Genomic DNA, 23,584 nt, shown 5'->3' with positions numbered 1-23,584 from the left:
CTAGGAAATAAAGCTGCTCTGTCTCCTGTGGCAAAAGTCCCCTGACAGCAAGGCCCCCTGGCAGCCCACTGGTGTGCACGACAGGCGCCACATCTGACCTGGGTGAGGAAGAGGCCACCCAGGTGATGCAGGGGTTATCTGGAGTGGCCTCTGCCCTGCCTGTACCAGCTGATCTGCCCCAAGAGCAGGCTGCAGGGTTAGGGGAGGGCAGCAGCCCCCCAGCTCCCATCTCTGGTGCTGGGCCCCACAGGGATCCATCCTGCAGCAAGGCCAGTGTGGAGGGAGCACCATGGGCTGTAGGGGACCTATTGCCAGATGCGTTTCATAGTCTCAGGCCCTGGGATCCTTGCCACTCTGACTCCACCTCAGCATCGTGGGGAGAAAAAAGCTGCTGCTGAATGTTTTGCTGCTCAGAGGTGGGCAGTCACAGAATGAGTAAAGGATTTGGGTTGGAAGTGAACATAAAGCTCATTGCTGTCCTTTGCCATGGGCAGGGACATCTTCCACTAGACCAGGTTGCTCCAGCCTTGTCCAACCTGGCCTTGAACACTTCCAGGGATGGGTCAGCCACAGCTTCCATGGGCAACCTGTGCCAGGGCCTCACTAGGGAAGGATTTCTTCCCAATATTCCATCTAACCCTGCCCTCTGGCAGTGGGAAGCCATTTCCCCTTGCCTGTCCCTCCAGGCCCTTGGCCGAGTCCCTCCGTGTTTCCTGGAGCCCCTTTAGGCACTGTGACTCCAAGGTCTCCCTGGATCCTTCTCCAGACTGAAGCCCCCCAGCTGTCCCAGCCTGTCTCCATAGCAGTGAGGTTTGTGAGTTGGCTCACCTGACAGCTTCCTCCAGCTGCTCTGGGATTCCCATGTGATGAGGCTGTGCCTTTGGCAGTGCCTTGCACTACAGATCTTCCCTTTCCGATGATGAACTCCACCCTGCTGGTCCTGGGCTGTTGTCTTGGCTTCTGCAGTTCAGGCTGTCCCTCACCAGCCCAGGTGCTGCCTCTCCCTCCAAGCCTCAGCTCCCCACCCTGCCTGGTGGCTCTGCACTGAACTGTCCAGTCCTGACCTGCTCTGGTGTCTGCAGTGTCCAGGCTGGGCCCCTGCAGCCCTGTGTGAGTCTGGTGCTTCAGAGCCTCACACACCCCAGTGCTGCAGCTGGATTTGCTCCTCAGGCTGTTTCCACGTTCCCCTGGAACGGGGCTGCCTGAGGAGACCTCTCAGGAAGACTTTTTTCCCTTGCAAAAGTGGGTTTGTTCTCAGCACAACTTCCACTTGCTGCCAGCTGGGTTTATCTTGGGGTCACTCTGGGAAGGGACCTCACACTTCCTCCCTGCTATCAACATCCTGGTCAAGGCTACTCCAGATTTTGAATAAACAGAATGGATAGTCATAGGGACAAGCAGCCCCAGAGTATTGGTTATTTCTGCAGTCCCTGGGAGCCTGAGCTGAGGCAGCTTTGCTTGGTGACATTAAAACCAGTTTGCCTCAATTGCCATGTGGTGTCATCCCATTCCTGCTGCATGCCCGTTCCAGGCATCCATCTTCAGAGGGTTTGGTTTTAAACTGTTCCTGGTCATTAAGGTTTGTGATGCAGTCTCCAGTCTCTGTGGAGTCCCCAAAATGGCTCTGATTTGTGGTAACCTCACATTAGTAACCTGTAGACCATTTTCTGTGTGCTCTGTTGATGTTCTGTCATGCTGATTTTTACTCAGAATGCTCTGTGGTGGGTCCTGTGCCACAGCAAAGGCCCTCAGAGCTGCAGCTGCTCAGGGAACAGATGCAGGGGGGCTGTGCCTTCCTGGCAGGCTCAGTGCTGGCAGCTCACCAGGAACAGAGGAGCGCAGGATCCTGGGGCTGTGCAGGGAGGTGGCTCTGGCTGTCACAGGAGCCCAGGATGGTCAGAGAGGGGTGCCTGAGGTCCAGGGGCCCCCCAGCAGCAATGGGTCTGCTGCCCAGAGCTTCTGGCTCCCTGGAATCCTGGGGCAGGGGGGAGAGCTCCAGGCTGCAGGGGAAGGAAGGACTGGGGGAAAGAACAAGTGTGGGAAATGCACGTAGAAGAAGCCAGTTGTGTGTGAAAAGAAATAAGGGATCACCACAGAGTGCCCTTCTTTCCCAGTGGGCTCTGTCTGCTACACAGGGAGAGCCCACCTGCATGGCCCACACCCTTCCATCAGTGTTTCACAGTCCACAGCTCGCTCCTGCCGGAGCAGCCACAGGGACTGACCGCCCTTGTCTGAGCTGTGCATCAGGGAGGAGCTGCCTCTCAGCTCCATGGCTGCTATGGGCAGGGGAGCTCAGGGGCAAGCCTGGTGCCCCTGTCCCTTGAGCTGACACAGATTTCTCCAGAGGCTCATGTCCACTCTGTGTGAGACCCCTCAGAAGAGCCATCGTGGGGAAACTGGGAGCCACAGGCCAAAACCCTGAACTGATCCAAGACCACAGGGACAAATCTTCTCCTGCCCACCCCACCTCCCCCTCCAGGAAAGAACCAACAACCAAGACCACACCTGTATTTTCTGGTCTTTTAGTTTGAAAAAAGTATTGATTGAAAGTGTACAACTGAACACGGCGTGGCCGCAGCACCACCACCAGATTGTTTCACAAAAAAAACCAGAAAGGGCCTTAAATAATCGGGTGCAGATTAAAAAAACCTCAACAGTGAAAAAGTTCTTCCCTCCAAACAGAAATTCACAGGCACAGAAATGGCAACAACCACATGGAGACAATGGGGGGACATCCTCCTCCTGCTCCTCTCGGCACGGAGCGTGCGGCGCGGCGCTCCCGGGCGCGGCTCATCCCGGCTCCCTCTTTGGAATGGTTACGGATGAACAGTGGACATGCCCTTGCTAACCAGACCCGCCCACCCCCCACCAGGACACGGACAAACAAGGCCTCTGCTAAGGCTAAAAAAAGGACAAGACCTGCAGTCTTGAGTTCAGCATGGGTAAGAAACGAGAGTCTGGTGAGCACAGCCCAGTCCCCAGGTGGGCCCTGCTACTCCAGTTTGGCCTTCTTGGTGCTGTCCCCACCGTTCTCCTCTGCTGGTGCCACTGCCTCCCCCAGTTTCCGCTTCCCACTCTCAGCAGGTGGGTGTGTGTTACGGGGCTTGAAGCTGATAATGATGCAGGTCATGTTATCGCAGCCCGTGCCGTCCCCTGAGGTGTCTGGAGCCAAGCACTGATCCAGCAGCTGGGGAGGGACAGGGCAAGTCAGCACAGAGAACAGACACACGCTGGGACACCACGCTGAGGCACTGGGCCCGCTCCAGCGCCTGACAGTGGTCAGGGGCTGCCAGGCCAGACCTGTGCAGGAGTCAAATGCTGCTCCCACCAGGCAAGGGGCAGAGATGGCCTTGGCAGCCCCAGGTTTGTGAATGTGGGCAGAAACCTCTAGGGCTGCACAGCACCCCTGGGGTCAGACACTGGCTGGAGTGCCCAGGGAACCCATCTGAGGGAGTGGGAGGGCAGAGCCAGGCACAGAGCAGGCATGCAGGAATGCCACGTGTCTGGAGGGACAGCAGAGCTCCCCCTCTTACCTCTTCTACAATGGAGGAGAGTGGCCGCAGGACTCCATTCTCATCCTTCTGGGTGATCTTCGACTGGATGAAATCCACCACTTCCTGGCTGCTCATCACGTTCCTGCAGAGCAGAGAGGTCAGGAAGGCAGGCAAAGGGAGCACACAAGCCACAGTGTCCAACAGGCCTTCCTCAGGCTCAGCTCTGGAGGAAGGCTGGAGCAGTGATGCCCCCAGGCACAACAGCTCCCTCAGCACTCACCAGATTCCATCACAGGCAATGACCATGAAGTCGTGGTCATCGTTTATTGTCAGCACTTTGATGTCAGGCAAGGCAGAGATCATCTGCTCTTCTGGAGGCAGGTTCTTGTTCCGCTTGTAGAAGTGATCCCCTGTGGTGGGGAGGAAGATGTGTGGGCACAGGCAGTGCTGTGCCCAGCCACAGGGCATTCCCAGTGGGATCAGTGGGTGCTCCCCACAACCTGGGATCAGGCTGTGGGCCACGAAGCAGAGGAACCATTGCAGGTGTAAGCTCTGGCAAGCCCAGGGAAGAGGGGTCTTGGCCAGCTCAGCCTGTCTTTATTCCAAACCAAGTGCCCCTTCTCCACCTCCTGGGGCCAACAGCACACAGCACCTGTCACCTCTGGAGAGGCTGGGGCTGGAAGTGTGTAAGGCCAGGCTGGATGGGGCCTGGAACAACCTGGTCTAATGAAGGTGTTCCTGCCCATGGCTGTGGCTGGAATTGGTTGAGCTTTGAGGTCCCTTTTCCCACCCAAACCATTCCAGGGTTCATTGTATGATTCAAAGTTCCCTTGAGAAAACTGGCCCTCAGCTCTGACTAGCAGCTTATCGGGAATCATCCTATGAAGGGACTTCCAGGGCCACCACAAAATAGCAGGTGGGAATGCCAGCGTCTCCCTAGATAAACAACTTCATATCTTTACACTAAGATAATGATTTTAGTGGTTTGGGTCCTTCTGTACACACTCAGACAAATAAATGGGCTCAAACTGCCATGAAGCCAGGTCCCCAGGAAGCAACACACCAAGATTCCCCAATAACCCAGTGAGCAGGAAAAGTCCTGTTCCAGAGGCAGCAGTCTGGGTTTGGGACAGTTTACATGAGGTGGTTTCTGACAACCCAGCTGCTGGCACAGCAGCCTGGGATGTGTCAGATGCTGCTTTCCACTGGTGTCCAACTGCTTCACGGCTGTTTTCTCCACTTAGACTGAAGTCTCCCATCAAACACTGAAGAGGCTTCACTCATCTCATTACAAATCGCTCCCCAGCCTCAGTGGCTGGCAGTGCTGTCAGTGTGGCTCTCCTGAGGCCAGCCCTGCCACCACCCCTCCCTGCTCACCGATGGCCCTGGAGAGGTTGAGGCCGCCGTTCACCCTCCCGTCCATGGTGACCTTGCCACCAGCATTCTTTATCCTGGCCAGCTCCACCTCGTCCTCTGGCTTGTGGTCGTAGGACATGTCCACGGCCTTGCCGCCCTCGGACACGACGCAGCGCGAGTCGCCGGCGTTGGCCACTATCAGCTGCTTGCCCCGGATGAGCGCCACCACGGCCGTGGTCCCGCTGTCTGAGCCAGGCTGCAGGACACAGTTCTGGTGAGATTTCTTTCTCTGTCTCCCTGTCAGGTCACAAAGGACACCAGCACCAGCTGCACAGCCCCAGCAGTGTCCCAGATCCCAGGGTAAGCACACATGGAGCAATGGAGAAGGCCCGAGGCAAGTGGGAAACACCAGGAGTGTGTTCACTGAGGGGCAGGGGTGGGCAACACCTCCACCCCAGTGCCATGCAGCGTGCTGGGTCAGGATTCTGTGGTGTTCCACAGGTCTGTATCCTCTGCTCTAATGTGCTAATTCCAACCCCAGCCCAGCTTGAGCACATCCTCGCTTCAGGTCAGGACATTTTACCAAAGGGAGAAATTGGCACCTTGGAAGCCACATCCCCTTTTCCTGGCCCCCTGGGTCCCTGAGTGCACCACCATGGGCTGAAGAGCCACAGCCCTACCCGGTGAGGAGTCGTGCTGTGCCCTGGAGCAGTGGTGCCAGCAGAGCCATCCTGCTCTTGCCCATGCTCTCCCCCCACAGTGCTTTCCAAGCACCTCACACCCAGCAACAGGATCAGCCTCTGATCTCAACCTGCCGTCCAGATCCAGGCCCATCCCTCAGCTTCTGCACAGACCCAGGCTGTCAGCAGCTCCCTCAGCCCCAGGAGAGTGCACAGGGTGTTCTGTCCCCACCTGAACAGGAACAACCCCTAGCTGAGTCTCCCAAGAGCCCCTGGCTCCACGCTAAGCTGCAGAACACAGAACCAGGGTGTGCACCTCTTCTTTCCCCTCCATGCCCGGTAACAACATTTCCTCCTCTTCATCCTCATCCTCCTCTGCTTCTTCAGTGTCATCTTCATCATCTTCATTCTCTGCCTCTTCGCTGCTGTAACCGTCCTCATCCTCACTACATTCCTACAAGAAAGGAGAGATACCACAGGAGTCACACAGGACCCTTGGTGCTGTCCCCCCGCTGGTCCCTCCATCCTGGGGACCAATGGTCAGTTCCCCCAGAGGTGTGAGGTGACCTGCCACGTGTCCCCCACACTTGGCTACAACCAGAGCAGCTGCTATCACTACAGCAGTGGGTGAAGGGATGGTGCATGCAGCAGGACCAGGGGCTATCAGCTATGGCTGCTGCAGGATGAGGGTGTGTCCTTCGGGGTTAGCTCAAAAATCCCAAACATTCCCATGGGATGGCCTCAAAGGATCAGCCTGAAACACCTGCTCCTAGGAACACACCTAGGATGAGCCAGAGGCTCGTCTCAAGTACCACCATAAGCAATGCATTCTGCCCAGCCAGAAGGCCACTCTGTTCCAGTGCTGTTTCCTACCTCACTGTCTTCCTCCTCTTCCTCAACCTCATCTGACTCATCCTCACTGTCCTCAAAAAATTTGGATTTGGTTGTGCGCTGGGGCTTTCCCGTGGAGGAGCAGGAGGGCCCGGCCTCCCCAGTGGAAGAGGTGACGGCCTCGTCACCTTTGCCTAGTTCAGGCTTCTGCAGAGCAGGGCTGTTGCCTCCAGCGCTGGCTTTGTCTGAGGTGGAGGAAATACCCGTGATTTCTTCGTCTGGCTTCCCGTTCTTCCTCTCCTTGTGGTCGGGAAGCTCCCCTGGGTCAGCCTCTCCATTCATATTTGACTCCCCATCATGCTGCTTGCCTGTCCCCTCCACAGCGCTATCCCCAGCTGCAGCTACAGACTTGGCTTTGAGGTTCTTGGTGCAGTTTTGTCCATAACGTGTGAGAAGCTCCTCGATGGTCATTGTGGCTTCTTCGTGCAGGAGAGCAGCTTCCTCATTATCCACTGCAAATGGAAGAGGGAGGGGACAGGGACAGAGAGGGTGAGAGAGCAGCTGGGTCCTGCGCTGAGCCACCCCAGCTGAGGCTGCTGCTGGCAGAGCCCCAGCAGCGCTCCCCAGGCTGACTCTGAGCACACAGCCAGGCCCGTGCCCTCCCACAGCTCCAGGTGCCACAGGTGAGCAGGATGGGAACAGTTCTGAGCACAGCACAGCCTCGGAGCCCCAGAGCTGTGCTTCCTGGCCCACTGACAGCACCACAGAGTGTCTACATCAGCCATCATGAGGGCTGGTGGGAGCACAGTGTGCACATCAGGTGTGTGCCCAGGGGGCAGAGCCTCACTTGCCCAAGCACAAGCTCCTTGGGAGCTGCAGGGAAGCAGAGCCACCACTGCCATGTACAGGTTTGGTCATTAATGCTGCAGCTAGGAACAAGAGAACAGCTGAAACACCCCAGGGATCCCCACCAGCTGTCATCTGGACAGATACAACAGGTGAGAGCACAGCTTTGGCCACCCCCAAGTGGGACCAGACAGAAAGTGGGATGACTTTCCCCACTGACCATGGGCCAAACACCACTGCTCCCTACTGACATCCCCTTGCATATCGTTTGCTTTGCTATTTAATCCCAAAAGGAAAACAAATACAGATATCCCAAATGCTCCTGAAAATACAGAAGAAAAAGAAAGAAACCCCACCCACCCACTTCATCCCTGTCAGCTGGAGAAAAAGCAAAACAACAAATTCAGCATTTCCAGATTGTCATATTGTTCCAGGTGACAGGATCACCTTGCATCTGTCACAAGGCTGGAAGGGAAGCCCAGGAAGCACCTCCTGGGCTGGCAGCCACTTGCTGGTGGAACACTTGCTTCTTTGGGGGAAGAAGAACTGCTGAAAAGACCAGGCTCTGCTTCAATCCTATCTGCACTTGGTGGCTGCCACCGGCCGGGGGGAGCTGAGAACTGCACACCATTTCCCTTCCATATCTGAGTCCAGCTCAGAATTCCTGACATACCCTGGAACCCTGCAACCCATGGAGGAAGCTCTATAGGAAATGGGGACAGGCTGTTTTGTTATCCATAGCATTAAGCTTGCAAATGGATAAAGGTTCCCCCCTAGCACCTGCCCAAAGCTATGGACAATGCTAAGGGGCAGTAGCTCAAGTCAGCCAAAATTTAACTGAGAAACTGGAACAGAAAACCTTGTGCCCAAGGAGACTTGACCCTGCTGCTCTCCATCCCTGTCCTAGAGCTGCAGCCTTGTCTGTGCACTGGCATCTGACTTACCATCATCTTCATCAGCAACCTTCTCCTTCTCATCTTCATCGTCCTGTGGCCGCCCAGCCATTTGAGAGAGCTCCTTAATCACCTCCTCTGTGGTGAGCTTGGCATCAATGGCCAAGAATGCATCTTCCAGGGCCTGAGTGTGAACAAAGACACGAGTGGGCAGCTGCCCCTTCCCCACAGGATGCCATGCTGTGCAATCCAGTCTCTTGCAGCTTGCAGACTGCAACCAACCACAGCACGGCTGCAGCTGGCAGGGACCCGGGGCTTCTCCTGCTCCAGCAGGGACACCCAGGACTCTGCCCAGATAGGCTCTGGACAGCTCCAAGAATGGAGACTCCATCACCTCCCTGGACAAACACAAGGGCTTTCCTCTGTGTTGGCACTTACTCAGTGTGGGGCAGAGCTGGCTCCTCACCTTTTGCAATTTGCCTTCCTTGTAGGCCTTCTGGTCTTTGATGATCTCAGGGAGGTACTTGGCACAGTACAGGGCAACTTCTTCTCCTGAAAAAGAGCAGAAACTATTTAAGGAGGCTGCTCCTTCCAGACAGAAGCTGCTCTTGAGCAGCTGAATTCCTGAGGTAAATCCTGGGACAGAAGCCAGAGCTGCTCCAGACACAGCAGTGACACAGCAGCTGAGTGTGGGGATCCTGCTGACACCTCCCCAGTGGGATGTGCAGATGGCCCTGGCACACCTCAGAGCTCCAAAACACCAGGTTTGGCCAATGCTGTGACTTCCTGAGAGGGAGCTTAGGCTGACTCTTTAGGTCCAGCCTACCTGGAAATATTTAATTTCAAGTGTCAGTGGAAGCAGAAGGAAAGGGAAGCTTTTGCTCACTGCAGGTTCTCATGGAGCATTACCATTGTGCAGTGAGCACATAAAAAGTGTTCTGTCTCCTGGTGTGTGCTCCAGAGCAAGGGCAAAGAGATCCCAGAGACTGAGATGAACCTCTCAGGGGACAGGGCAGTCACTCGCTACGGGAAAGAGCACAGCAAGATAAACAGCAGCCAGAACACTGTGCTGAGAGCACAGGGGATAACAGTGCTGAGAGGCAGCTCCAGTCAAGCGCTCATCCTAGAGCAGCCAAAAGATTTTGAAAAGCCAGAAACTCCCCAAGCTTGGTAAGTAATGGTGTCAGGTATGGAACAGGGCATGGGGGGCATTTGTTTAGATCCTGAAGGTGCATTTAAGAGAGAAGGAAGAGTAAACACTGAGGGATGATGAATTTCTGTAGTTTATCTTGAACAGGGCAAGAAAGAGTAGTGTGAGTTGTAAGAGATCACACTACTCATTGAAGTTTTTACATGAGAACAATGTAGGACACAGGAATGTGGACGTGGCTCACGCCTCACAAAGAAGAAAAATTAGAGCCAGAAACTGAGAAACAAATGAAATGACTGCACAGAAAGAGGGACAGGAGCAGGGCAAGCTGCAGGCAGGTGGAGGGTCCCACTGCAGGGTCCAGGAACATCCTGAGGCTGTGCTGGACCAGCCATTCCCTGCCACAGGGCACAGAAGCAGCAATGTGGGTGGCAGGGCACAGCAAGGCAGAGCCTACCTGCACCTGGGGCTTTCCTGTAGGTACCACCAGAGCCACGTGGGCTCCTCTCCTTTGGGCTACAGGAGGGTTTTTCACAGGATGGACCAGCCACACAACTCCTGATCTTCCTGCTGCACTTCCCTGCCCTTCTCTGAGCCCAGCAGAGACCCTGGGGCAGCTGGGCATCAGGAAGAGCTGTGCAGGCAGGGGCAAAGCTCTGTGAGGGAATGGGGAGCAAGGGAAGTGAGAGGAAAGCAGCAGCCAGGCATCCTTCAGCAAAGAGAACATAGTGGGAAGCAGGGAAGTGGGGAGATTTGGGAGAAAGACAGACAAGGAACTTTTCCAATGCACCTGCAGAGGAGGGATCAAGTGGCCATTGACAGAGAACAGAAGCAGCCAAATGGCTGCTGCCACATCGTGCTGCAAAGCATTCCATGGTACAGGGAACAGAGAGACTGGCTCTGACCTGGGGACACTGGAGAGGGCCTAGAGCGACAAGACAAGGGGCAATGGCTCCACACTGACAGAGGGCAGTGCTAGATGGGATATTAGGAAGAAAGTCTTGCCTGTGAGGGTTGTGAGGCCTTGTCCATTCTATGTTTTCTCCAAAAACACCTCTTGGAGGGAGGTGAAAAAAGGTTATCTGTCCCCATGAGATGGAAGCTGAAGGACAGTGATGTCCTCAGTGCAGAGCCCAGGTGCCAGCTGAGGCTCAAGGCCAGTGTTTGAATAAGAGATCTTGAATAACAGATAACAATGATCAAACATCACTAATCACTGTAGAGCCCAGCAAAGAGCAGGAACCAGGCAGCCTCTGACAGGCCCAGCACAGAACAGAGTGTGGTGTGGGTCAGGTGAGGTGACCTTGGCAACACCAGACCAGCACAGTCCCCTGCAGCTGCTGACAGACACAAACCCCTCTGGTTCTTGGGAACACCAAACCAGCACGGTCACCTGCAGCTGCTGACAGACACAAACCCCTCTGGTTCTTGGGAACAGCAAACCAGCACGGTCACCTGCAGCTGCTGACAGACACAAACCCCTCTGGTTCTTGGGAACACCAGACCAGCACAGTCCCCTGCAGCTGCTGACAGACACAAACCCCTCTGGTTCTTGGGAACACCAAACCAGCACAGTCCCCTGCAGCTGCTGACAGACACAAACCCCTCTGGTTCTTGGGAACACCAGACCAGCACAGTCACCTGCAGCTGCTGACAGACACAAACCCCTCTGGCTTGCTCTGTCCATTGCTGCTCCAACCCTTCCAGCCCCATGGTGGGTGCCAAGAAAGGATTGCTTGGTGGTTCAGCCCCAGGGGGCAACTAAGCACCACCCAGCCACTTGCCCACCTCTCAGGGAACCGGGGAATGGACTGGAAGAGTAAAAGCAGGAAGCCCTTGAGTCCAGAGAAGTTTAAAACAACAATAATAATTTTTTTTTGTAGTGAAAAGGCAAATAGCAAAGAGAGAGAAATAAACCTCAAGACAGACGAGCAATGCAAGATACATGTCAGTGAAGACACATTATTAAAATAAAGGCTGAAGCACAGGTAGACAGCAATAGGGCCTGAGCAAACACTCCCTGCCCCCCACTCAAGTGCCCAAATGTCACTCTCCAGAATCTGGGGGCAGGGAGGCCAGAGCACATCAAAAAGGAGATGGGGAAGGCAAAAAACTGGCCCAGCAGCATCTTTCAAACACCGAGAGGCTTGCCCAGAAGGGGGAGACATAAGAGACAAACTGATCAATTAAATGGAAAATGCTAATGTGTAAAAAACCTCCCAAACTCACCCTTTTTCAAATAAGACAGTAATAAAAGCTTTTCCCAACCTATCTGGAGCAGGAAGTTTACTGGAGTGTTCCAGGCTGAGAGATGGGCAAGGTATATAAGAGAAGGTAAATTCAGATTCTGTACTGCTGGCTAATAAAGCTTAGCAAGGTTCCCACCCAAAACTCTACCCTTACATAGGAGAGACCTGAGAAATTGCTTCAAACTTAAGAACTAATGCATCAATAAAACCACACAATAGCAGGGGATGGGCAAAAGCTGTTCTTCTAATTCAGATTCAACCATACCCCTGTCCTTCCTGATATGGCTTGTCCAGGGAGAGCTGTAGAGATTCAATCATAGAAATCTAAAATATGAGTTAGAAACTCCTGCCAGTGCTTTGCCATCCCAGGTCTATCTCAGATCTTCCCTATTGTATTTAGAACCCCAAACACAGTATTTAATGTCCTATACGAACAGGAATGTCATGAATGTCCAAAGCCTCTCTAAAACCCAACACATGGTTAAGACCTTGGCAGCTGAGAACCCAACACACTGAGCTCAGAGGAGAGCAGATGCTTTGATACTCTTCATTCTTGACCCATTTTTGGGAGATGCTCCTTGTCTTTAGTTTTGCCTGACATACACACACAGAGTTTCTGAGGTGAGTGATCCCTACATCCCATTCACTTGTCCTTCCCTGCCTCTCAGCACCAACTCATTATCCCCACGTTCTCAAAGAGACCCTTCAGGATACCAGTGACTGCTCCACAGGGGTCTCTGCACACTCTGAGATGAAGTTCAGGAAAATGTAATTTCAGGACATGGAATACACTCTTCAGAGTGGGATGACCTCTTTGGAAGAGCTGCTTGCTACATCAGCAGCAGTGACAGCCACAAGCTGGACACTGTCACAGAGCCAGGGAACAGGAGCAAACAGGCAGCTCAGTTCTGCACACAGACTTTCAAAGAGCTTTCAGATAAACCATCAAACATTTCCATACTAAGCTGCCACAAGAAAAGCAGGGAGGACAGATAGGAGCAGTTTTCAGAATGGGGGATGGCCACTGGGAGAGCTCCTTGAAAAGCTACGTTGTTCAACATCTACATAAATTAACAGGAAAAAAGGTCAGGAAACCATGATGGATAACTCAGGACTATCAAAATAAGTTGCAAGATTTAACAGCAAGGTCTTGAGCTCTTACATTATATTGGCAGAGCAAATTCTGTAATAATATTAGCAATAATATTTAATAGCAATATTCAGTCATACAAGCAGAGAGAAGCTGTGGACTCCTCTGGACTGGGGAAAAAAAAAAAGACACAGAGCCCAAAAGTAAAAGTGAAAAGTTTTACCAGGGTGATTATTCACTCTTTCCTTGTGTCATGGATACTGCAGTGAAATTATCAGGCAGCAGATTTAACCATATCTTTTTCAAATAATGATTCTATGCAAAATGCTCAGTGTAAACAATCACCAAACATAGAAACCTTCTTAAAATGCAATCAGACAAATTTGTGAAGAGTTAGCTCATCCAGAAGACTCCACCATGTCTCCAGGATGGAATGGCTGCAATCTCCAGTTTAAGGAACCCTTACAGGGAATGGATCTGCCTGTTTTGATTTTCACTCTTTCCTTGGGCATCCACTAGAACACACTGCCTAGAGTCAATCTCAGGTGATTTTTCTTACCAGGTTTTCTGTGACTCTCCTGCCCAGCTTATCCACCACAAAAGCAGCCATTCTCAGAAGGTATAAAAGATGGAATACAAATCTGATTTCAATTTCAGATCAAACCCTGACCTTCCTCCCAGGACCCCTAAGAGTTCAGAACCTCTGCTGATGGTATCCATGAAAGAAAATGCTTCCATCAAGGAGCAGAATTCCCAACAAGAGATGGATGGCCCAGGGGGTGCCACTGAAGGACAGACAGAGCAGAGTGGTGCAGTTACCTCCGTGTCCATCGTAGACAGAGAACATGGCTGTTTCACTGTCCAGCTCGGGAATGCAGTTGTGGGCATCCTGAAAGAGAGAAGCAAAGGTCTGAAACAACAGGGATTGCATTAGACCCACAGAAAATCATAGCAACACAAATTTGTTTGGGTTGGAAAGGCCCTCTGAGGCCAACCATTGCCCCAGCACTGCCAACCCAAAGGGCTGTCCCACGCCCCCAGAGTGCCACATCCACACTGCTTTTAAACCCCTCTAGGGATGGGGACTCCACCCCTGCCCTGGCCAGGGCTGGACAAACCTTTCCATGAAGAAATTCCTCACAACAGCCAACCTGAACATGCCCTGGCACAGCTTGAGACTGCTTCCTCTTCTCCTGTCCACGATCCCCACCTGGCTGCACCCTCCCCTCAAGGAGTCGCAGAGAGTGGAAAGTGCCCCTAATCCTCCTTTTCTCCAGGCTGAACCTTCCCCAGCTCCCTCAGCCACTCTTGTGCTCCAGACCCTTCCCCAGCTCCATTCCCATCTCTGGGCAAAGCTCAAGGCTCAACAACTCCACAGGCCGTGGACAGAGCACAGCCCTTCTCTCCATAAGGGCTCTGTGGAGCAGCCACCTTTGAGGAAGGCACCCCCGTGATTTTTACAGCCTGAACTCCTTCCCCTGTGGGCAGGCAAGCCCACCTTGGCTATTGCAATGCAGAGCCTGGAACAGATGGCCGGGCTGAACCTTTCTCCCAGGCCCTTCCCTGCCCAGCTAACCCCCAGGCATTCCTTCAATCCAGCCCTCCCCACCTGACACAATCCCCACTCCTGCGGTCAGGAAGAACATGTATCCTGTAATATATTCAACAATGTGATCTTTTCTGTAGTTCATCACCTTCAATGTGCTACAATTGCCCCAAAACACTGGCCTTACACCAAGACAGCAGTCTCAAACATCTGGATGTGCCTGTGCCACCAGCAATATTCCAAAATTTACACACACACAGAACTAGATCACAGCCCAGCAGCCACCAAGCTCTACTGCTTTTTTAGGTATGACTCCTTGGATAAGGTCTCTTCACTCTCCAGAGCTGCAGTTTTCTGTAAAAAGAGAACTTTGTTCCTTGCTCAGGAAACAGGAACAGTGAGGTTCTGGGTTTATGCAGCACTCTTTGCAATGGAACTGCTGGCACTGGGATGGAGAGAGCTTCTGAACAGGCAAGTGACCATCTGAGCTCAAAACGAGGAATGACCGAACGGCAATGCAGGAAATTTCCCCAAGCCTCACTGGAGAGCAAATGAAAACAGAGATAAACCAAGATGCAGCATTTTAGAGCTCACTTTTCTGAGCATTCACAGAAGCCAGTGAGACAGACACTGAACCCCCAACACAGGAACTGGGATAAGCCCCAGGTGACCAAACAGCAGCGTAATTAAAGAGATGCAAATGCTGCTGCAGAGGAAACCCAGCACTGGCACCAAAACCAGACCGTGCTGCCCTTGCTGAGCCCCGCGGGGCCTGTCCTGATCTGTCCCCTCACCGAGCCCCGCCGGGGGGCAGATGGGCAGGGCTGGCAAACGGGGAGGCCTCCGGTCACAGCACCTTGGGACTGGCCCTGCCCCGCTCCCGGCACTGGGGCTGCGGGCCCTGATCCCGGCTCCGGCACTGGGGCTGCGGGCCCTGATCCCGGCTCCAGCACCGGGACTGCGGGCCCTGATCCCGGCACCGGCACTGGGGCTGCGGGCCCTGATCCCGGCACCGGGCCCTGATCCCGGCTCCGGCACTGGGGCTGCGGGCCCTGATCCCGGCTCCGGCACTGGGGCTGCGGGCCCTGATCCCGGCACCGGGCCCTGATCCCAGCTCAGCACCGGGGCTGCGGGCCCTGATCCCGGCTCCGGGCCCTGATCCCGGCTCCAGCACCGGGACTGCGGGCCCTGATCCCGGCTCAGCACCGGGACTGCGGGCCCTGATCCCGGCTCCAGCACCGGGGCTGCGGGCCCTGATCCCGGCTCAGCACTGGGGCTGCGGGCCCTGATCCCGGCACCGGGCCCTGATCCCAGCTCAGCACCGGGGCTGCAGGCCCTGATCCCGGCACCGGGGCTGCAGGCCCTGATCCCAGCTCGGCACCGGGGCTGTGGGCCCTGATCCTGGCACCGGGGCTGCGGGCCCTGATCCCAGCTCGGCACCGGGGCTGCGGGCCCTGATCCCGGCACCGGGCCCTGATCCCGGCTCGGCACCGGGGCTGCGGGCCCTGATCCCGGCTCCGGCACCGGGGCTGTGGGCCCTGCCCGGGGGCACAGCCAGGTCCTGGCACTGCCAAGGCCACCAGCAGGGCTCTGAAGCCTCCAGGTGCTGCCAGAGCAGCGCGCAGCCAGCCCTGCCCTCTCACTGTCATCTCGTGTGCTGGAAGAGCTCGCGGAGGTTCCCAAAATCAGCTCCTGCCACCCTGGGATCCCTCACTCTCCCCAGCCGCCTGAGTGGTTACTGGAACACTGGTGAAAAACTGTCTGAAACAAACACACAATTCAGCTGAAATGAGCAAGCAAATTAATAAGTTAACCTGAGCGCTCGTTTAACAGTTCTCCGTATTTTGAACCAATCTCTTTCAGTTTTTGCAGCAAGGGCTTTTGCCCTAGGCCTGGGAAAGGAGTGAAGCTGCAAACTGGGGCCGTCTCGCTGGGGGGTACAGGCAAAGCAGGAGCAGAGTTTGGAGAAGCCCCAGCCAAGCACATCCTGTGCCTCCCACTGTATCCCAGGGCACTCCTCTGCGCCATAAAACTGACTTCAGCCCTTTCCTTTGTTGCTCCTAGTACTTAATACCATTTGTCTTTGTATCTTTATCCTTGGGGTCCCTGATCTGCCCCAAACATTTCCTCACTCCCAAAGGAACCTCTCTGGACTAAGCCAGAGTGTTTCTTCTGAGCTGTACACCCACCTCACTTAAAAGGCTCCTAAAACCCAAGTACAAGGTGACAAAAAGCTCCTACACCCAAAACACCTGTGTCTCACCAGGTGCACACTGACTGGCCTCACCAACACACACAGAACTGCAGCAATAAGCACAAACATGTGCTCAGGGCTTTCTCCAAGCCTTGTAGAAGAGCAAAAGTGCAACTGAACAGGAAGAGAATGACAAAACAAAACAAGGTAAGACAGAGAGCAGAACACAGAGTGCTGGAATGCAAGAAAACGGCTCAGCTGTGTATAAAACACACATTTCTCTCCCAGAAATTCTCATTTCTCTCAGGTTCAGAAGCAATCTGCAGCAGGTTCAACTCCTGCCATCTGCTTCTTTCTTGGGATAACTCAACTAAACCACATCCACACTGATGGCCTCAGAGCTGCCTGTGCCAGCAGGGATGAACCAGAGGTGCTGGGTAGTGCAGAACCCACACCCGCAGCTGGGGCCTGGCCCAGCCTCTGCTCAGGTACCAGGGACAGCCCCAGGTGAGCGAAGGCAGAGCCCTGTCCCAGCTGGGGGAGGGCTGAGTGACCCCACCACACCATAAACCAGGGTCCCTCTGCTCTCCGTCATCCCAGCCCGGCCCCCTGAGACACCCCCAGCTCTGTGCAGAGGGGTGCTGGGTCCATCACACACCCCCAGCTCTGTGCAGAGGGGTGCTGGGTCCCTGAGACACCCCCAGCTCTGTGCAGAGGGGTGCTGGGTCCCTGAGACACCCCAGCTCTGTGCAGAGGGGTGCTGGGTTCCCCTGACACCCCCAGCTCTGTGCAGAGGGGTGCTGGGTCCCCCTGACATCCCCAGCTCTGTGCAGAGGGGTGCTGGGTCCCCCTGACACCCCCAGCTCTGTGCAGAGGGGTGCTGGGTCCCCCTGACACCCCCAGCTCTGTGCAGAGGGGTGCTGGGTCCCTGAGACACCCCAGCTCTGTGCAGAGGGGTGCTGGGTCCCTCACATCCCCAGCTCTGTACTGGCCCCTCTCACACCCCCCAGCTCTGTGCCAGAGCTGCTTACACACACGTAAATCCCTTGGAGGTGACACTCAGTGCCCCAGCAATGTCCTTGTGCCACTGGCAAGGAGCACTCAGACCCTGCCAGCCAGTTCTACACATGTCCTGTGAGGAGCACAGGCACCACTTCTGCATCTTCTACCCAAGAACCAGAGCCCAGGGCTGCACACACAGAGAGGAGGAAGCACCTCTGGTCACTGATTTGTCACCTGTGTGACCGCTGTTGCACTCCAAGAGGCAGTGAAATGTCTGACAAAATGGCTTATGGATCTAGATCAGCAAAAATTCAATGCCTGACAGCCTGAACAGGAGATCCTCCCCAAACCAGCCACAGGGCTACGAAGCAAACACTGAGAGATGCACCTGGGGTGGCTGCAGGGATTAATCCTTACTGAATTCAGCTGTGAGCTGGCTGCCCCAAAGGGAAAACAAAGCAGCACATTACCGGTACTCACAGAGGGTCTGAGGCTCACAGACCTGCAGGGCCAGCAGCCCTACACTGCCCTCACACCAACCAAGAGTTCTAAGGGCAGTTCCTGCAGCCTCCTACACTGTGGGAATGCAGGGAAACACCTGGAACCTCAGCCAGGTGTGGGTCTGGGGCAGCTCATCTGCCCACAACGAATCCAGCAAAGCCAGGACTGGCAACAGGAGACTGAGAGCAGTCATGAGGATTCTTCCTACAGATTTCCCTATAAAAAAAGAAAAGCAGGGAGGAAGCACAGCAAAGCACCGACACTTCATTTCAGGGGACAAAACCAGGCATTTCCCCTGAGAATCTCCCACTCGCTTTCAATCAAACGCTCCTTCCCTTCATTTTTTACCCCGAATTCCTCATTTCTCGCAGGGATGTACCCCGCCGCACGTGTCCCCCACCACTCGCGGGGACTCTCCAGGCAGGAGCCGGAACACGCGGCTGCCGTGCGGGATACGGGAAGGGCTGGGGCGGCACCGGGAGCGGCAAAGTGTCCCCGCCGGCCTCGTGAGGGAGGGACGGGGTGACCGAGAGCCGCGGACTCGGCGCCGCTCGGGGCAGGAGCCCGAGGAGCGCCGGGCACGGACGCCGCCGCCCCGCCAGCCTCACCCCCTCACCTCCATGGAGACGCGCCATCCCTGCATGGCGCTGAACCCGAAGTGCAGCGGGCGCGGCCCGAGCCCGGCGCCGTCCCCGGAGCTCTTCACCGTGTTGGGCTGCGACAAGTAGGCGCCCATTGCGGCCGCGGCGGCCTCGGTCGGCGGCGACCGGACCGGACCGGGGGCGCGGGCAGACTGCGGAGGCGGCGGGACCTCGCACCGGCGGGCGGCGACCGGAAGTCGCGCGGCCGGAAGCTCGGCGGCCGGAAGCGCCGACCATAGAGGCGCGGCTAGAGCGGCACCGCGGCCCGCTCCGCCCCGGGACTACCTACACGGCCCGCAGGCGGCTTCGACCTGCCCTGAGACTCCTCCGGGGGAACAGCGCACTTGGGACCGGCGATGCCGCCGCCAGCCGGTGCCGCGGGCGGTTACTCACACAGATAAAACCGCGCAGGCTCACAACTAGCAGAATTATTGCTCAGCCCCTCTGTATGAGGGGCCTTTGCGCACACAGCGCCTTATATAGGCTGAGTCACGCCCACCAACCAATCAGCGACCCCGAGGGCCCCCTCTCGCTATCTCATTGGCTGTTTCACGAGGCTGCCCCGCCCTATTCACGATCTTTCACGGCCCTTCGCGCAGGGCGCCCCCTGTCGTGACGCACCGCGGGGCCCCGCCCGCCGGCCATTGGCGGGTGCTGACGCGCCGCTCGCGGCGCTGATTGGCTGCGGCAGAGGCCCCACCCCGCTCGGCGTTACGCAGCGCGGCGGTTGCGGCGGGGCCGTGCTCGGGACCGGGAGGTGCTGCGGGCCCGGTAAGTGCGGGGGGGCTCCCACCCCTCGCTCCCCGCCTCGCCCCGGGACCGGCCGGGTCGGGCCCCGGCTGGCAGGCCCGGGGCGCGGTCCCGGCTGGCAGGCCCGGCGGGCGCGGCCCCGGCTGACAGGCCCGGCGGGCGCGGCCCGGTCCGGCCCAGTGGGCCCGGCCCGGCCTGCCGCCTCACGGAGCGCCCCTCTCCCTCAGGGTGTGCGACCGCAGCATGTCGGAGGGTGAGTCCAAGCAGGTGCCCAGTAGCGGCTCCGACCCCAAGCCGGAGCCCGCCTCGTCTGGCCCGGGGATGACCTCGGTGTCTGCGCCGGTGACTTCCGCGGCGCCCCCAGAGGAGGAGGAGGAGGAGAGCGAGGACGAGTCCGAGATCCTGGAGGAGTCGCCGTGCGGCCGCTGGCAGAAGCGGCGCGAGGAGGTCAGTGCCGGGAGCCGGTTCCCAGAGCGGGGCTGGGGGGGAGCCCGGGCGGGGCCCGGCGGGCGCCCGTCCCGCCTCCCCCCGCCTTCCCCCCCAATCCCCGGGCCTCTGCCACCTGTTCCCGGGACAGCCCGGCCCCGCAGGGGGGCCCGCCGCGCTCCCGGGAGGCGGGGAGATGCGTGGCCCATCTTCTGCCTCCCGCTGCCGTTCTCGGCCCGGAGCGTGCGGGCTGGAGCGCGGCCAGGGATGTGTGCCCTGCCGCAGGCCGCTGTCACGGCCAGCTGCTGCTGCGGAGCGGGGAGTGGCTCTCCCGGTGAAAGATTCACAGATCTTTCTCTCTGGGAGCGGTGAGGAGCAGTGACTGGACAGCTCTGGGTGTTCTCTAGGGAGTGGGTGTACCTGCTGCCGAGGTGGCCAGGTACTCGAGCCGGTTCCCCGGGCTCCTCAGCTTTGAAAGCTCGCTCTGCTTTGTGGTCTGCAGCCAGGATGCAGCACAGTGAGCTCACACAGCCTCGTTCCTCGGCCTGTGCTGCCCTGCCCGCCCTCAGTGCGTGTGCTGTGCATGCTGTGTCAGGGCACGAGGAGATTAGATCGTGGTGTTTGGGACCTCTCCTTTTTTCTGCTCGTTGCTGGGCTCTGTTTTTCTTCTGGGGGCTGTCTGCACGAACTGGTTTCTGCTCTGTGCTGGCACGGTGCCTCTCCCCTGGCTGGGCAGGCTGTGCAGCCCTGGCAGGTGCTGACAGCCGCACAACGTGCTGAGGCACAAGTGCTGATGGGGCTTTTCTCAGCCAGCTCGGGCTGAGCACAGGGGTTTGTCTGCTTTGTCCACCGCTGCGAAAAGGGCAGTGCAAACCCTGGGGGTGGTGAGAGAGTCGTTTGTTCTGATGTAAATTTGGAGGTCAGAGTAAGGTCAGGGATTCCCTGCAGTTCTTCACCTTTGCTTTCTGAGGGCTGTCATAGTTTGGTTTAATGTGAGCCAAACGCTGGCTTGGTGTGCTCAGAATGTGCCTGTTCCGGTGTGGCTCTGCAGATTGGTTACAAATGTAGCTTTAACAGGAAAAAAAGTTTCCTTTTTCTCTTTTTTTTAGAGAAGTGTGAATGTCTGGCTGTGTCCTTCACAATATAATCCATACCTGAAATGCTTTATCACTTGCTCTGCACTGAAGGGGCACATGCTGGAGAACAAAGCTGATTTGTGTTGTCTTTTCAATCTGTTTTATTTAGTACTGATCATTTTGACACAAAGAGACACAGCGTTTTCTGTGCTCTCCTACACCACAAGTAACATTTGGGAGGCTCTGGTGTTTTCTTTGGATTTCAGTCCGCCCTCAGTGGACGAATGAAATTTATTGACATTTTGGCGTGGCTAAATGATTGTCTTATGGCTTCAGGTTGCCACTGTGGAGGTCAGAGCTCTGCTGTACCACCAGAGGCTGAGGGACGGGCGTTGGGGCTGCAGAACACATTTTTGTTGGGTGATCTGGGTGAGCTTGGGGCTGCTGCTGCTGCTGGAGCCTTCACTCAGCACAGACGTGTGTCTGACTGGGAGCAGCCTCAGCTGCAGCTGACCCTGCAGTGAAATCCTGCTGTGTCTCTGGATTTCACATGTGAGTTTGTGTCTCACTCAGCCCCCAGCTTGTGGAGAGGCTTTTATTGCCTGAGCTGCATGACAGCAGACTCTCTTTGCTGTCATAATCATTTGGGCTGATCTGCTCTCTGGAGCAAACTGGCACTGCAGATGTCCTAACCTGGAGTTTGTTTGGTGTAACAGCTTTGCTGGGTGTCCCAGAGCAGAGTGCCCTCTTTCCTCAGTCCACACTGGTTATTCCTGTCTGTGCAGTGTGCTAACAGGCTCTTACTCACTACCGCTCTCTGGGAGATGGAATTACTCTGTGGAAAAAGCGTTTGCTGACCTTTTCCCAGTGATGCAATCCCGATCTTTTATTATAGCAGTGTCTGCTGGATGTGGGATGAGCTGGCACCGTGGAAACAATGAGACATGATAATCTGGAGAGGAATGGGTGCACACACATGACTGAGACAGCGTGTTCTGCCTCTGCTCTGGTACTTCCTATGTGTGACATCCTTTCCTGCTTGCTCCCAGTGCCGTGCTCCGGGTATAGGTTTTGAAATGTAATGGCCTCGCTTTTTTTTTTTTTTTTAATTTTTTTTTAAGATAGGTTTTTTTAAATTTTTTTTTTTTTTTTTTTTTTACTTTTTTTTTAAAGATAGTTTTACCATCCATGAGCGATGCACTCGCTGCAGCAGAGGTGGAGCTGTGCAGACAGCGCAGGGAGGGGCAGGCTGGCTGTGCGCCGGGGATGTCGGTGCCTGCTTACCGGAACGAGCAGCTCTCGGCGGGACGGTGCCCGCGCCGCCGGTCCCGGAACGGTGGCGGGGGCCAGGACGGCCCGCGCTGGCCGTGCCGGCCCCGCACGCCCGGGCCTCTGCTCCCGATTCGGGGAAAGCGGCCTCGGGCCCCCGCTAGCGCCCGCGGCCCGTCCGGAACCGGAACCGGGACCGGCACCGGGACCGGGACCAGAACCAGGGCCGGTCCCGGGGCACCGCGGGGCGGGGCCGGGGGCCAGGGCGGGGCCCGCGGGTCGGCCTCGCCAGCCAATGGCAAGCGGCGCGGAGCGTTACATCACCGCCGGCGGCTTCCATTGGCTGCGGCTCGCTCTGGCCACGCCCCGGGACGGCCACACCCTCGGGGCTGCGCCGGGCTCGGGGAGGGGAGCGGGACCGAACCGTGTCCGCTAACGGAAACACACCGGCTCACAAGGGGAAATGCTGCGGGAACAGGGCTGAGCGGGACAGGAGCGGGGCAGCGCCGGCCCGAGCGGGACCGAGCGGAGCTGAGCCGTGCCCGCTAACGGAAACACACCGGCTCACAAGGGGAAACGCTGCGGGGAACAGGAGCGGGCGGAGCGCAGCCCTGCAGAAAGGGACCACAGGGACCGGGTGCTGGGTGGCAGCAGCTGGGCTGGAGCGAGCATGTGCCCTGCATCGAGAGGGCAAACCTCGTCCAGGCAGGAGCAGCGTGGGATGGCACAGAACCCCACAGCAGAGCCAGATGTTCATGAGAGGGGATGCTCCCTCTGTAGGTATTCTCCCTGGGATCCAGGGCAGGACACCAGGGAACGGCTCCAAGCTTCATCTGGGGAAGCTCAGGCTGGACAAGAGGGAGCATTTCCTTACGAGAGGGTCACACCTGCCCCAGGCTAACCAGAGAGGAGCTCGGTGCCCCAGCCTTGTCCGTGTTTGAGGCATTTGGACAATGCCCAGCATGCTGTGACATGGGTGAGCCCTGATTGGGTTGAACAGTGGAACCAGGAAATCTGTGGAGGTCCCTTCCAGTTGGGTCTTCTGTATTCTATTCCTGCTTAAATTTCAGATATTCCTGCTTAAATTTCACTCATAAAAAAGGATTGAGTGTTGAGTTAATTGATTATAAATCATCCTATAAACAGGGAGCTTCTGTAGTGCAAAGAGTGTAATTCCCATGAAAGTTTAGAGTAGTTTTAATAAAATCAAATGCTTTTGTGACATTTTTAATCAGGAACCCTTTTTAACAAGATAGAAAATGCTTGTGTTCCCCAAATTCCATTTTTTGTGCAACATGGGGAAGTAGCTGTGTTTCCTGCAGTGTTGTGGACTGTGCTGCTTTCCTCCCAGAGCTGAATCTGTCTCTGGAATTGTGCCCACATCCCTGGTTTCTCTCTTGACCAGCACACAGGTGAGGCTTTACAGAGCGTCTTGTCCCGTGGCTGAAGCACAGGGCAAGGCCCCACAGCATGAGGGCGGGGTGGTCGCAGGGCTGGTGGGGTCTCCCAGCCTGTGCTCACCTGGCTCTCTTGTGCTTGCTCTCCCTGGAATCCCAACCCCTCTGTTTCTGCTGCCCTGCTGTGACAGGA

At 56.2% G+C, this 23,584-nt stretch overlaps 2 protein-coding genes and 1 pseudogene across 4 annotated transcripts in view; 2 read left to right on the top strand and 1 right to left on the bottom strand.

The window, feature by feature from the left end:
- Window positions 1-315: 315 nt before the first annotated feature.
- Window positions 316-1,664, top strand: LOC143693755 (uncharacterized; annotated as a pseudogene).
- Window positions 1,665-2,506: 842 nt separating this feature from the next.
- Window positions 2,507-18,917, bottom strand: PPM1G (protein phosphatase, Mg2+/Mn2+ dependent 1G). Of its 2 annotated transcripts, none has more exons than XM_054652942.2 (10): window positions 18,763-18,917; window positions 13,409-13,478; window positions 8,567-8,652; window positions 8,152-8,284; window positions 6,404-6,873; window positions 5,847-5,984; window positions 4,872-5,106; window positions 3,775-3,904; window positions 3,534-3,636; window positions 2,507-3,187 (listed from the first exon to the last, which is right to left on the bottom strand). In XM_054652942.2, the coding sequence occupies exons 2-10, from the start codon at window positions 13,434-13,436 to the stop codon at window positions 2,993-2,995; spliced, it is 1,518 nt and encodes a 505-aa protein (XP_054508917.1). In that variant the 5' UTR covers window positions 13,437-13,478; window positions 18,763-18,917; the 3' UTR covers window positions 2,507-2,992. The 2 variants fall into 2 exon arrangements, with proteins under 2 accessions (XP_054508917.1, XP_054508916.1); XM_054652941.2 differs by lacking the exon at window positions 18,763-18,917 and adding an exon at window positions 18,449-18,730.
- A 175-nt stretch (window positions 18,918-19,092) lies between these two features.
- The window catches only part of NRBP1 (nuclear receptor binding protein 1), a 33,778-nt gene continuing 29,286 nt past the window's right edge, over window positions 19,093-23,584 (top strand). For both annotated transcript variants that reach the window (XM_054652945.2, XM_077176378.1), the window contains exons 1-2: window positions 19,093-19,244; window positions 19,451-19,670. In XM_054652945.2, the coding sequence (XP_054508920.1) occupies window positions 19,467-19,670 (204 nt within the window). In that variant the 5' untranslated portion in view covers window positions 19,093-19,244; window positions 19,451-19,466. The remainder of the gene's footprint in view (window positions 19,245-19,450; window positions 19,671-23,584) is intronic.

This window comes from Agelaius phoeniceus, chromosome 3 (genome assembly GCF_051311805.1).
Source record: "Agelaius phoeniceus isolate bAgePho1 chromosome 3, bAgePho1.hap1, whole genome shotgun sequence".
In the NCBI taxonomy this organism is placed as follows: Eukaryota; Metazoa; Chordata; class Aves; order Passeriformes; family Icteridae; genus Agelaius; species Agelaius phoeniceus.
This window is presented reverse-complemented; position numbering and strand designations above follow the sequence as displayed.

Coding starts and splice junctions, on each gene's coding strand:
- PPM1G (XM_054652941.2), bottom strand. CDS start 18,568: ATGGGCGCCTACTTGTCGCAGCCCAACACGGTGAAGAGCTCCGGGGAC. Junction 5,107..5,846: donor GCATGGAGGGGAAAGAAGAG/GTGCACACCCTG, acceptor TGTGTCCTGCAG/CCTGGCTCAGACAGCGGGAC. Junction 3,637..3,774: donor ATTGCCTGTGATGGAATCTG/GTGAGTGCTGAG, acceptor TCTGCTCTGCAG/GAACGTGATGAGCAGCCAGG.